Source organism: Coloeus monedula (genome assembly GCF_965178545.1).
Source record: "Coloeus monedula genome assembly, chromosome: 3".
NCBI classification, from domain to species: Eukaryota; Metazoa; Chordata; class Aves; order Passeriformes; family Corvidae; genus Coloeus; species Coloeus monedula.
Genome location: NC_138783.1, coordinates 51,882,765 through 51,895,978, shown reverse-complemented (window position 1 = coordinate 51,895,978; position 13,214 = coordinate 51,882,765). Strand labels below are relative to the sequence as shown.

The window sequence follows — 13,214 nt, the reverse complement described above, 5'->3', positions numbered from 1 at the left end:
TCTTACAGTTCAAAATTATTTCTAATGTCTAACCTAGCTCTCCCTTGCTGCCAAAAATCATAGTAATTTAATTTACTAATGGATACTGTTGGTAAGTGTATACTTATTATTTTGAGATTACTCCTTGTCTGGCATGAATTTTACTCTGAGGTGACATTAGGATCAGATAAGTGAACTGTGGGATGTTTCTTTTCACACAGATGAAATAAAGGAAAGACATTTGTTAACATTTGTTAAACACCAGGGCCTGCTTCCTCTTCTGATAATCCTTCCAGTGCAGCAGAGCTGTCACCGCAAAGTTGCATCCGAACTGCTGTAAAGATTGTCACAACTTTTAAATTTTACAGCTACACCGAGTGATGCTTGTTGTCAACAGTTTTCAGTGGAAAGAACTGATCTCACACCTTGCTAAAGTAAACTCTTCAATAATTTAAGAAAAGATGCTCATAAAATATCCTGGTTTGTGTTTATTACATTTGTTTATTTGCAGGCTGCAGTCTTTAGTGTCTTCTCAATTTTTCTGGTGTGACTTTGGAGTAGCTAATGGAGTCTCCTCAGTGCAGTAGTTGACAGCACTGCACAGTGCTGATTTCAACCCTGGTTTTCTCATCTGTTCAGTGCCAGCTAACAAACACTACTAATGGAACAGTCCAGCAGCTGCTAAATGGCTGCCAAAGCTTGTTGTTCTGATCCTGAAACTCAGAAGCTTTCAGCTGTGAACAATGTCTGTATTGTTTGTCTGTGCAGCAGACTGGCAGTATCTCTGCTAGTAAAGTAGAAGGGGAAAAGGTGCAGGTCTGGGTACAGCTGGATTGGTAGCATGATCCCAGGCATAGCTTTGACCCATGTGGACTCGTGGACTAGCAGCTCTCCGAGTGCAAAGTTAGCCCACAGAAGGGACTTTGGGCACTTTGGACTTGGCCACCTTGTTTTGGAGGTGAAAGTGAGGTGCAGCTGAGAGGATGCAAACTGTGCTGTGCCAGTTCTCCACAGGACCCAGGAATTGTTCTCAGCCTGTTGTATTCACCCCTACAACTCTTCTTACAGGGAAACTTTGAAGCTGAAGCTCACAGCCATAGTATATATTTGTATAGTATAGCAAAGAGTGCAACCCACTCAGGTGTGCTGGGGCAGCAGCAGGAGAGAGAACTTGCACCACTGCAAGAGATGCAATGCAGCTCCAGTTAGAAAGCAGTGCTGCAAGGAGGTGTTGGCAAGGCAAGAGAACAAATGAGCTTCATTAGAAAGTGGCAGCAGTGAGATCACCACAGAAAAGGCTGGGAGTGGTTGATTTAGGTACCGGTCTGCTTCTTTTAACTGCAGGAAATCATCTGCATCTTGGCTGATGGTGATCTCAGGCTTCTATGAGATTCACTGAGTCTCGTCCTATGGAGCTAAAGAATCCACCCATGAAATAAGTCTGCACTGCATTTCTTATAATCTATATACCAGTATTATTTTCATTAAAATATCCATCTTTTTGGGGATCATTTTACATCACTGCAGTCTTTCTTGCTGAGTCAACCACTCTTTGACCAGATCCACTAACTTTGATCCAGAATGAATGAGTTGTGTCAAAGATGCGAGGGTCTCATCCTTTCTTTGATGGCCTGGCAAATCCCTAGGCCTCTGTTACTAGAGTGCAGCTTTGAACTCTGGTCAGAGATTCAGGGATTTCATTACCTCTGCTGTGTCCTCAGGCTGCCCAGTCTCGTTTTAGGCTCTGCTACTGATACTGCACAGATTACACATGGCTGTTATTGCTGCTACAAGTATCCCCAGGAGATTTCTTCTCACATCTGCTGAGTAGCAGGTGCCACTTCAAAAAAAAGCAGAAAATATTTCCTGTATGTGTGCCACATCCCACTGCAGAGAGGACTTAGGCCACCTAGCCTGAAGGAAACAGATATGTTGGTTATTCTCTGCTTCCCCCTTCATTGTTGCCTTCAAAGAGGTTCTCAGAAGTCTGAATGGTTTGTTGTCAGAAGAAGCTGCCTAAACATGTACTCTATTATTTTTAAATGAGATCATTCATATGTTGGTATTGCAAATCTGAGGGTGCACCAGTGCTGTAGACAAGAGGATTTTTGACTTAGACTAACTGATTGCTTTCATCAAGCCTGAGTGGGACCAAGATGTGATAGCCTTCCAGGTGGAAGACCACCTGATGGCCTCACCATTGTCCATGTGTTTGGGAGTGGTCATGGGCACAGAAAACAGATGGATCTCACCAGAGAGTAGGTCTCCAAAAGTAGTAAACTATGCAGAGGTGGACTTATGTGTGAGAAATTGCAGTGTGGATGTTGTACCTGAAATTAAACAGAGGTGGGTAAGTTTGCTTGCTAGCATCTGAAGTCACAGGCTCTGGGCACAGCCAGGCTCCCAGCAATAACTGTTGAAGCTAAAGGGAATGGGAGAAAGGCATGAAAGGCAGTGGCAGGACTTGGGACATGACCATATTTGTCTTCAGTTGAACAAAGACCATCAACACTTGAGCACACATAGAAGGAAGAACCCGCCTCTGGCTCTTGGTGGAAAATGGCAGGTAGAAGAAAAGGACCCCAATGAGTGGAGAAAACGTGAACAATTTATCAGGACAGACAGGTCCCAACACACTCAGTTACTCAGTTTTATGCCTCTGGTCACACTTCCTTCAGACTCGTTGAGCCCTGGAGAGTGACATGTTACCAAAAGAACAAGGAGAACGAGGCCCTCGGGGGTACTCTAAGCCACAAACAAGAAAATCTCTGAATGCCTCACCACCTCAGAGGCTTTAGCCCTCTAGGCAGTCACAGAACAGTCAGTGGAAAGAGTGAGTAAAGTGGCAAAAACTGTACAGCAGAGCAGAAATTAAGAGTGTCATGGTCAGAGCTGGGAAGGAGTTCAAGGCCTGAAAATTCTTCTTGCTGACTCACTCAACGCAACAAAGGCTTTCCCTGGCAAGCACTGTTCACACATCCAGCTTTCATTTAGAGGAGTTGAGTCCTCACAGGGCTGAAGGAAGCAGCTCCCTTAGCTGTGGTACCCACAGTGAGGTGTCAGCTTCTCAACACCGCCCAACGTTGCTGCACGCAGCTGTCCCTTGCTCAGCGCCTCTGCTGGCTGCAAAGGGATCACCAGCTCCTCATTTTTGAAGGCTGCTGGTCACAGCCAGCTGATCAGCAGCAAACCTGACAAGCATCATACCAGTTTCATGGAGCAGCTGAGGAAAACTCCAGAAGCAGCAAAATAAAAATCCAGAAGCAGCAACAGCTCACAGTCTGGAGCTGTTCAGAGGAGCATGGGATGGGAGGAATACAGCTCACCAAAACCACATCTGCAGTGATGGTACCGGTCTTGTCCCAATATATAGCAGTTTAAAATAATGATAATTATTTTAAGCAGAATAAAAGACTTTATTTCTCTCCAGGGGCTATGAAGAGATCCACAGGGGACTGGGCAGTACATGTCAGATGTGAATGCTTGCATTGCCTGTATGAGTCCTACCTGGAAGTCTAAGGCTAAAGAAACAGTAAAGAAGCAGAAATACCTTTCTCTACCAAAGGACTTAAGAAAGTGGCAGCAGAATCTTTGTGCCACAAATAGGGGCATATGAGAGGCAGAAGGAAAGAAAGTAGTCTCCAGAGCACCATCTTTGTCTTGGCCAGAGGCTAATTAGTAATGCATTGGGCCAGAGAAGCATGTATGTGTATCCCAGTGCCTGTGTTTCCAGGCAGGTAAGGAAATAACTTCTGCAGTCATCTCCCTGCCATCAGTCCAATCTTTTGCATAGTTTTAGGGCTCAGTTCTTCACGTCATAGGTGACTAGCAAATTCCCAAATGGTATATTCCAGTGGGTGGGCAGACATGTGGTCTGACCCTGCCCCAACTGCAGCATAGTGCTACATTGAGCAAGAATCTGTAAACTCATTGTTGGTACCAGGCATTGTAATTGCCCCAGCTCTCTGAGTGACTGATGTGCATCACAAGGAGAGTTCCTGCAGCCTCTTTGCATGCACATGTTTTGCATTATCTATACATTATTTGCTTTATAGCAATTATTCCACTCTTTCATTAAGCTGCATAAATGAGTTTGCTTTAATTAAAAGTTGTTAGCTAACCTACCTAAAAAGTATTTGCCTTACCTAGACAAAGCTTTTGGGCCCAAGCCATATGTTAAAACATGTCCAAACTGTATATTCCCATCAACATTTAAAACCAAGAGTACACATTGCTATTTGTTTCCATAAACTAGTAAGGATAGACTGGAAAATGACGCACTGCTGGGTTTTAGGCCAGAGGAACTCTGGACACTAGGTCAGTCAATACGAGCCTGCTGATGATGCCTGAGATGGCCACCTAAAAAACGGAGACTAGACAGGAGTAAGGGAATAAAGGTAGGTATTTATTTGAAGGGCCTTCAAAGGTACACCCTGGAGAGTCCCCAGGATACTCCCAAGATGGATGCCAAGTCACAAGTTCTTCACACTTTTATAAGCTTGGTCCATTTGCACATCAGGATTAATTCTCCAATTACAACCCCAGTTAATGATGTAACTACCCCCGGGTTGCTCCCCTCTTCAGAGGCTTTAGTTTATATATTTTGGGGCCTGGGACAATCTAGGTGTCCTTGGAGAGCAAACCTAGAATGGCTTGTTATGTCTAACCAGCATGGGAGAACAGCAGCTAACAGGCCACAAGGAACCCCAGAGCTACACACCAAGCAGTACAGGATTTGAAAAACATCAAAAGTTAAAACCTAAGGCATCACTGAATTGTCCCCGATGCTGGGACAATTCATCCTTCTCACAATAACTCAAATTGCCTCCTTATCTTCTTTGGTGGCTTTCAGATCTGCACAGTACCAACTGGGAATTCATTCTCCCTAGCTGTGTTGAAAGCCTTAAGTAAGATAATTAGATATGTGAGCTAGTAACTAATAGAGAGATCTTGGGGTACAAGATCTTGGGGTACATTGTAGGTGCTGTTCTCCCCACCAAGGACTATGGAGGACACAATTAAAGCCTCAGGTTGAACTGTCATATGCAAAGTTATTCAGCAAGCCTCTTTGTGTTCTATCCTAGGAACTGCATCTTCACAGGTATCTCACTAGCCAGGATTTTTAAAGTGTTTTGACTCTTAATTCTACTCTTGCTCCTCATATATCAGAATCCAAATAATTTGGATCAACTTTGGGCTTCTCAGAGGGGCAATGCTGTTAACAGCACTGACAGTGTGAGATGAAAGTGAAGAGAGTTTGTGGAGAGGCAGTATCTTCCACTAGACTAATTTTTACATGGGTAAATTCGGATTTCAGTTTTCTGACCTGCATTTTTCATGTCTTAAATACCAGCCACTGACATGTGCCTTCTTACGCTAGATCTTTTCTAACTATATTGCAAGAGCTAAACTGATATTGCTGCAATGCTTGAATTGCCATTTACATTTCCTTTTAAAGATCTCACTGTCTGTCTGGCAGCATTTTCCAGTACCTGACAACATTTTCAATCTGGTGTCTGGCTTCCGGTCTGTACTTCCTTTTGCCCATCTGTAACATGCTGGTAGTAAACTATGCAGTATATTGCACTATTAATTGCTATTAAACTTGGCTGTGCATTTGGCACATCCTGATGATAATATTTAGAAAACTCCTGACATGTTCAGTCTCTGAAGAAGGAAGGAATAGTTAATTCTGAAAGGGAGAGATGTACCACCTGAATTTCTTCATGTTGTACCTGTGAATTTTATGGTACCTTGTGCGAGCCAAGGTTCCATATTTTGCATGTAGAACTGCTGTAACTGGCTGCAGATCTGGAGAAAAATCTCCAGGAATTCAGCTTTTGATCTTGGGTATGGACAGGTTTGTTGCTCTTCAATGACTTGCATGAAGACAGTGATATTTGAGCAGCATGGAATATGCCCCTTTTTAACTTACACCGAGATATACTTTCAAGAATACAGTTTTAACCATCTTTTCTGCTGTTGTTTTTGTTTTCAGTCCTACCTCCTGTACTCGTTCCAAGACACAGCGAGTTTAACCCTCACCTCAGCCTCCTTGCCAAGTTTCGAAACACTTCTCTGCACAGCGAGCCACTGATGCCGCACAATGCCACCTATCCCGATTCTTTCCAGCATCCTCCATGCACCCCTTTCCCATCATCCCCCAGCCACATGTTCTCCCAGTCACCTAACAGCATCAGCTACCCCAACTCACCAGAAAGCTCTTCTGGACCAGGAAGTCCCTATCAGCTCACAGGTAAGAATGGGCTTTTAGACACCCTGACTGAGGCATTTGAAGTTCCTGCCAGGCCTGGGGCCAGGTAACAATTCTGTGCTCCCCCCAGACTGTAACTACAGCTTGAACTGTTGGACAGAATGGGCTTGGAATGTGATTTCTTGTGACTGTCTCTTGTGTATTGTCTCTCAGTCCTTCTGACAGATGCTCAAGAGATTAAGAACTGTAGTCATCCCACTCCTAGAAGTGCCTGGGTGAGATTTCATAATTGCCGTGGGGTAAAAGTTGAGGAGAGAAGCAGTTGTGCCAGGCCAAATTCTGTCCTAAGCTACCCATGCAAGCTTCTGGTACAATTAATGGAAAAGAGTACTTGCAAGAACTAAGTTAGGGACCTAAGATGGTCAGGGTAGGAACCTTTAGGAACTCCATCAAAAGACAGGACAATATGGGGAAATTGGCGTGCAGAAATTTTTTTAAGTGTATGGTGATCCCACCGACTGCATAAATTTCAGAAAGGTGTTTAACAATCTGGCCCAACACTTGGAGAAGTCACCAGGCAAGTTCCTATGACTTTGGAACATTGTCCACAGTTCTGAAATTAGCAGGCTTATGTCACTCAGATTGTTTGTGTTGTGAACTCTTGACTTAGTACAGCTCCAATTACCTGAAAATTTAACTGCACTTTTGCTGTTAATGCAACACAGCTGAGAGCTAGTTTTAGTCTCAAAACATGGCTCAGATTCACTTCAGCACTTTAACTTTCAAATAGTTTCAGTTATGTCAGCTTTTTCATAAAGATGAATTCAGGTCAGAATATTTTAATTTAAGATTTTAGTGTCTCAACTATGAAGCATTTAAATTTGGGTCCTTAATGATATGCCTATTTCATTTTGAGTGCAAGAAAGATGTTTGTTTTACAAGGTGTTTGTAGCATTTGAACTCCCTTTTAAGCTGAATACTTCCAACACAGTGTGATGTTTTTCCTTCCCTCTTCATTCACTGAATGTGCCTTCATTCATTTCTTCTCTAGATCTGTATTTCTGATTAAATCATATTTAGCAACACTGAAACATGTCATCAAGTAGTAAGACTTGTTTGTCTTCTCCAATATTTTTTCTTTCACCTCTGTATAACCAAGCTGGATTCAGTGGAGCTGGTCCTGACAGTTAAATCAGGCCCATTCCAGCTGTATATTGACTCTGACTCCTGCATTTAACTGAACTTGGGACCTTGAAAAGCTACTTAATAATGGAAGTGGCTCAACCTGAGCTTCAGTATATCACAGCTTATGGCACCCTGATAAGCATAATTTGCCTGTGTAACAATCAGGGATGGACGGCTATCTAAAGCAAACTGGAGTTACATCAAGAACCTTCAGAGGGATTGCTGTCACCAGAGAGAGATGTCAACAATGCAAATTTTTGCATCTCATGGAATTGTTTGTACTCTCCCTGTAATCAGTGGAGGAAAACAGGCACTCCTAGAACAAGATTCATTGCATCTTCTTGTATATGTGTCTACAGGTTCCTATTTTTCCTTAGTGGGTATAAGGAGACCTAAATGTGACTAGCTTAGGCATAGACATCAAAAATATCCATATAACCACGTGATTCAGTGACTATATTACTTTCTGTAACTTGTTTTCTCTTACACTATTTCTTGATTTTGTTTTACTATTTTTTGCTGGAGGGTTATGTGATCTAAGTGTTAGAAATTTCATACAGTGTATGAAATTCCTACGTCCTGAGCAGTGCTTAAATAGAATAGAATAACATTCCTTACTTGGAAGATTCAGTGGTTGTCTCATGAGACAGTTCACAGTTATCCACTCCAGGTCAAGCTGCTCCATTTTGAGGGGCAGCCAACACACCCCAAACACAGGAGGGAATTTCAGCCTGGAACCAAGCTAAACCCTTCTTAAAGAGGCCCTTGGTCCTGCAAGCTTGGATATGGCTATAATTTGCACATAAGACCATTGAATTTCTATTCAAATGAACAAAACTGCACACTTCTAGTGCTTATGCAGTGAATGTTGACATTTTATGACATGAAAATGAAGTCCTTTTTAATTTGGCTTTTTAGAGCCTCCAGCCTTTCTGGAGAATCCCATTACAGAGTCGTCTTCTGTTTTCTAGCTCGTGTTGCTGTAAATGAAACAAATCAGGAGGTGGGAAATTGTGAGTTGATACTTTTCCTCCCAATGTTTTCATGACATCCATTCCTCTTTGATGGGAGACTGAGCAAACCAGGAAAGGGACAGACTTCCCTTGTAGGACAGAGTAAAAAAGAACAAGTCTAGAGGGAGTTTTGCCAAGTCTGATTTCTATAGCTTTCCGCAGGCTTTTTTTACAGATTATGAAGAACAAGAGCTTTCTCCCAAAGGATCAAATAAAGTTAGCTTCCGCACTTAAATCATCCTCCTCAAGTTTTAAATTAAAGAGAGAAATCTGGAACTAAAGGATGAAACTGCATTACTTTCTTAGGGTAATAACTGGTGTTAACAGAGGACTTGATTTGACATGGGTCTAGGCCTGAGGCATTGTTGTGACCATCCCTCTCTCTTTCAAGAGCTGCATGTCCAACAGGACAGCTTTTCCTTCCTATCTTTCCTGAACATGCAATGGTCTTAATCTAGAGACTGTATGGAGGTCAGATTCATATTTGTGCTGTTTCTAGTCCTCTCTATCCAAAAAATGCTGAAGTAGTAAAATATTCACCAGGAAAAAACAGGAGGAATTTACCAACATATTGACTTAGGTGTCTTTCTTCCTTTCTTTCTTCCTTTCTTTTTTCTTTCTTTCTATAGTGGAAACTCCACCTCCGCCCTACCATGCAAGAGAACCTCCAGGAATCCACAATGGACGGTCAATGGATGCAATAGCTGAAAGTCAACTAGTGCTGTCTTTGCCCACTGGAGGTAAATCTGCCGATGGAGAAGCTGAAAGTAAATAACCATTTGTACTATTCTTTAAATAAAAATGTTAAGAAAAAAATGTTATTTGTACAAGAAGGTTTAGTGATCGGTAATAATAAGTTTCAGGCAGTTTTTCAGTAAGGCTGTGTGCTAGACCCATCCATTAGCTAGCAGGATAAGTTGATGTAAGATTTCCATGAATCATGTGCAAAGTTACAGAGTTTAGACCTTATTTGCATGCGTGGACTATTACAGTTAAAAAGCTGTTAATGAAAGCAAATGCTGTTATCTACATTGTAACGATAAACACATCAAACCAAGGCTGGTGGGGCAATATAACACACAAAAGCATTATCAATATGAGAACTCATTTCTTTATCACCTTCACCTCTGGGTTTCAAGTACTTTAAAGCCTCATGGTAGGGACCTTTTACTGCCGTCTTTGTATTAATGTTACATTACTGGCTGGCTAGAAAAGGAAAGGACATGTTCTAGTGGAATACAAGGAGATTTTGACAGAAGATCAAACTCTTTGTCATCTTATAAGAATTCTTTAGTGGAAGGGGCATGAATGGTCAAAGGATCTGGGATCTTCCTTGCACCCCTCAAAGCAACTTGGTGACTTCTCCAGCACAGCCTCTGCTACCTTTGGGCCAGTACTGGCAGATGATGTCTCCACCATTCACAGCCAGTTGCTGCAGGGTAGGAATGGGGAGCTGGCTTTTGCTTTGGATTCCTGCTGCTGCAAAGGAAAGATCCCCATTGTTCTTTTAGTCCATCATGTCGTGTTCCTAAAGAGATGCCATTTCTAGAACGAGAACTGAGCACTGCACACGTATGCACATTAAAAAAATATTGCCAGCCTTCTGAAACAGCAAGGAGTGTGTATGTAGCATGGAACTGGAGCAGAATGAGTGTGAGGGGATAGTGCTAATTACGGATGGGGATACAGAATGGCCAGATAATAACAAGTTATCAGACACCAATACTTTTAATAAATTGTCAAGCTAGTTTAATCTTTTTATCATAGCTTACCATCCCTGATCACTATCCTAGTGAATATTAGTTGGAGGTTTATTAGAGGTTATGCACAGAGGTACTCTGGGGGCAGGAGGGCTCACATGCCTGTGGTGAGCAGGCAGGATAAAGTTTCCTACTAATTCCTATAGGACAAATGAGGCTCAGAGATTCTGTTACATTTTTGAGTCTTTCTCCATCTCTGACTTAGAAAACCTGGGCAGGGATAGATCCAAAAGAAATGACCTTGTTGACATTTCTGCTTACAGTCCCACATGGAAGCAGAAAGCCTGAAAGCCTGCAAAAATTGGACTGATTTATTACTTCTGAACCACAGAGTCTGGTATTAGGCTGAAGGCCTAATACCAAAAACTTGGCTCAGTTTTGGCTTGCTTTGAGCCCATCTGTCATCCCTATCTCCTGCTGGTGTGCAGAGCAGATGTATCCCTTACTATTTTCAGTGTATAGTTTGGGCCCCAGTTCAGCAAGGACTGTCAGTGTGCTTGATTTAATGCAGTGGAGTTTCCACTTTTAAGAAGAAGTGGGGCTCCTCAGAGGCTTAGAGTTAAGCTGGTGCACCAACCTTTTGCATGTTCGGGACTTCAGTCATAAAATCAAGAAGCAATGGAAGCTGCTGCTGGGATAAAGCATGACATAAGTGACTACTGAGATGAAGAGATGAGGGACTGAGAGTGGGAGGGAATGAAAGAAAACAGAGAAAGATTGTTTAAAAAATATTGCTGAAACCTGAGTAGCTGCTTAACTTTATTTCCTACAGACTTTCGGCCTGTTTGTTATGAGGAGCCCCAACACTGGTGCTCAGTTGCCTACTATGAACTCAACAACCGGGTAGGAGAGACTTTCCAGGCTTCCTCGCGAAGTATCCTTATAGATGGATTTACAGATCCTTCAAATAACAAAAACAGGTTCTGCCTGGGTCTGCTCTCAAATGTAAACCGCAATTCTACTATAGAAAACACCAGGAGACACATAGGAAAAGGTAAGAGGAAATCCCCTCTCCTCAGGAATAATATTCAGAGCTCAAAAGATCCATGCATGACATTAACAAACGTAGCTGATTCATCAGATGTGCTTGCCTTAAAACAAAAGGTCTGACATTACTTCTGAAATAGAAGAAAAGCAGAGGATTCTTTTCTGACTGGATAACAATCAGCAGAGTAACTCCTTACAAAGGCTATTTACTTGGCCAGCAAAGAGAAAAATGTTGTTTATAGTTGTGTGTTCTAATTTAGCAGTATGTATTTTCATTTTATTTATTAGAGCTTCTGGCAACTGGGAATATTGCCATTGAAATGCCACTAAAAGGATAATTGCTGGTGCCTCAGGGCTGCTTCTCCTCCCACCAAATAACAAAGGAAGATGGATGAAACACTTAGTAGTTGAGTTACTTAGCTGAAGAACTATGGTAGAGTTGTGTTTGTAGCTTTCCTTCCCCCCCTCCACCAGTCCAATTCCCTGCTTTGTCAGCTTTTCACCAGTAAAACTAAGGTTTGGATTCTCCCAGCAGTGGTTGCTGTTGCAGCTCTGTATGCTCCCCGCTGGTGCACATATACCCTCAGCATGCTGCTGGTGCCGAGTACGAGGAGACCACACCTGGACACGCATGGCCACACACACTCTGTCCCAGCTCCCTAGGGCTCTGTAGGGCCTGATATTCTCCCAGAACTTACTGTTGTTTGTGGTGGTGAGTCAGAAGCCCTGTGCCAGCCACTTCTCCGTGCAGATGAAGCTTTGCCGGTTCTGGTATATCCAGTCTAGACTCATTATCTTGCCAACTCAGCCTCTCACCAGTAGCTGCCTGGGAATGCATTTCCCACTGGGCTAATTAACTCTAATTGTTCCACTCCTATTATCTTGTCAACCTCACCTCATTTCCCAGGCCTAGAGCAATATTTTAATTGGCTCTTGATAGTCTAGTGTTGAATGACTGAATACGAGGAAGTTCTGAGACAAATGTGATACAGTTTTTGCAAACAGCAGTGAACCTGAAGCTGGTGCACAGAATGTAGTGCTAAGCTCTTGCACTTTTCCCCAAAATGGAAAACATTTATGTTGCAGATGCTACAAGTGTCTGCCACAGTGGTTCATTGTGAGGAGTGCAAATGTGTTGTACATCTAGTTCTAATTTACTTAGAAAATAAAGCAAAGCTTTACACCCTATCTGTGTAAGCTGCCAAAGAGATGTAGATAAAAGCTGAGCCTGGCCCTAAAAGAAGAATGATAAAAGATCCTAGCTGTCATTTGGGGATGTTACAGCCTGTGACTTTCTGCCCCAAAAAGAGGAAGAGACAGAACAGAAATAAAGTTAGGTAAATGCTAATGGTCTTCATCCATTTAAATGTGAAGATCCATCTTAATTGATTTAAAGTCCTTTAAAGTCCTACATTAGGAATGTGCTCAAGGGAAGGAGCAGGTTGCCCAGAGAGGAGCTTAATAGATCAGAGATCTTTAATTTTACTTCTCTTCCCTGTTTATACAAATCCTAAAAAACCATATACAAATGGAGTACAAGCGTCACCAGTGCAGGCCCGCAGAAGAGCACAGAGCAGTTCCAGAAGCGTGCAGTTCAAAGGCATGGTGGACAGATGAAAGTTGCTGAAATGGATACAATTGTCACATGTTAACACGGGAGAAAAAAGAGTGAGTAAACAAGATTAGCTCAGTAGGATAAGGATATGTGATTGAATTGTCATCTAGTGTATCAGCGTGAAACCGTTTCCTGGAAATACCACATCAAAGCTGAAAACAATCCAGAACACAATGCAACATCTACGAGCAATTGGACCTGTTTCAGCAGTCAGACTTCAAGGACAAAAAAGGAACTTTTGATCAGTGTCAAAAAGATGTGGAAGCTTGGAGACTGCTGAATTTTCAGTTTCTGCAGGGAGCAATGAAATACCACTGAAACATATGGACCTTTGGTTTGGTCTTCTACAAATATGTATTTAGCTGCTTGGTTTCCTTGAGGGTGCTTTTCTCTGGTGAATGAATACTAGAATAAGAGGAATACACACTGATTAGTGCTGTATTTATTGTTTTTTAAAAGTT

At 42.3% G+C, this 13,214-nt stretch overlaps 1 protein-coding gene across 1 annotated transcript in view; it reads left to right on the top strand.

The window, feature by feature from the left end:
* The window catches only part of SMAD9 (SMAD family member 9), a 36,999-nt gene that overhangs the window by 15,980 nt on the left and 7,805 nt on the right, over positions 1-13,214 (top strand). The window contains exons 3-5 of the mRNA XM_082279428.1: positions 5,978-6,235; positions 9,021-9,158; positions 10,924-11,145. Of these exons, the coding sequence (XP_082135554.1) occupies positions 5,978-6,235; positions 9,021-9,158; positions 10,924-11,145 (618 nt within the window). The remainder of the gene's footprint in view (positions 1-5,977; positions 6,236-9,020; positions 9,159-10,923; positions 11,146-13,214) is intronic.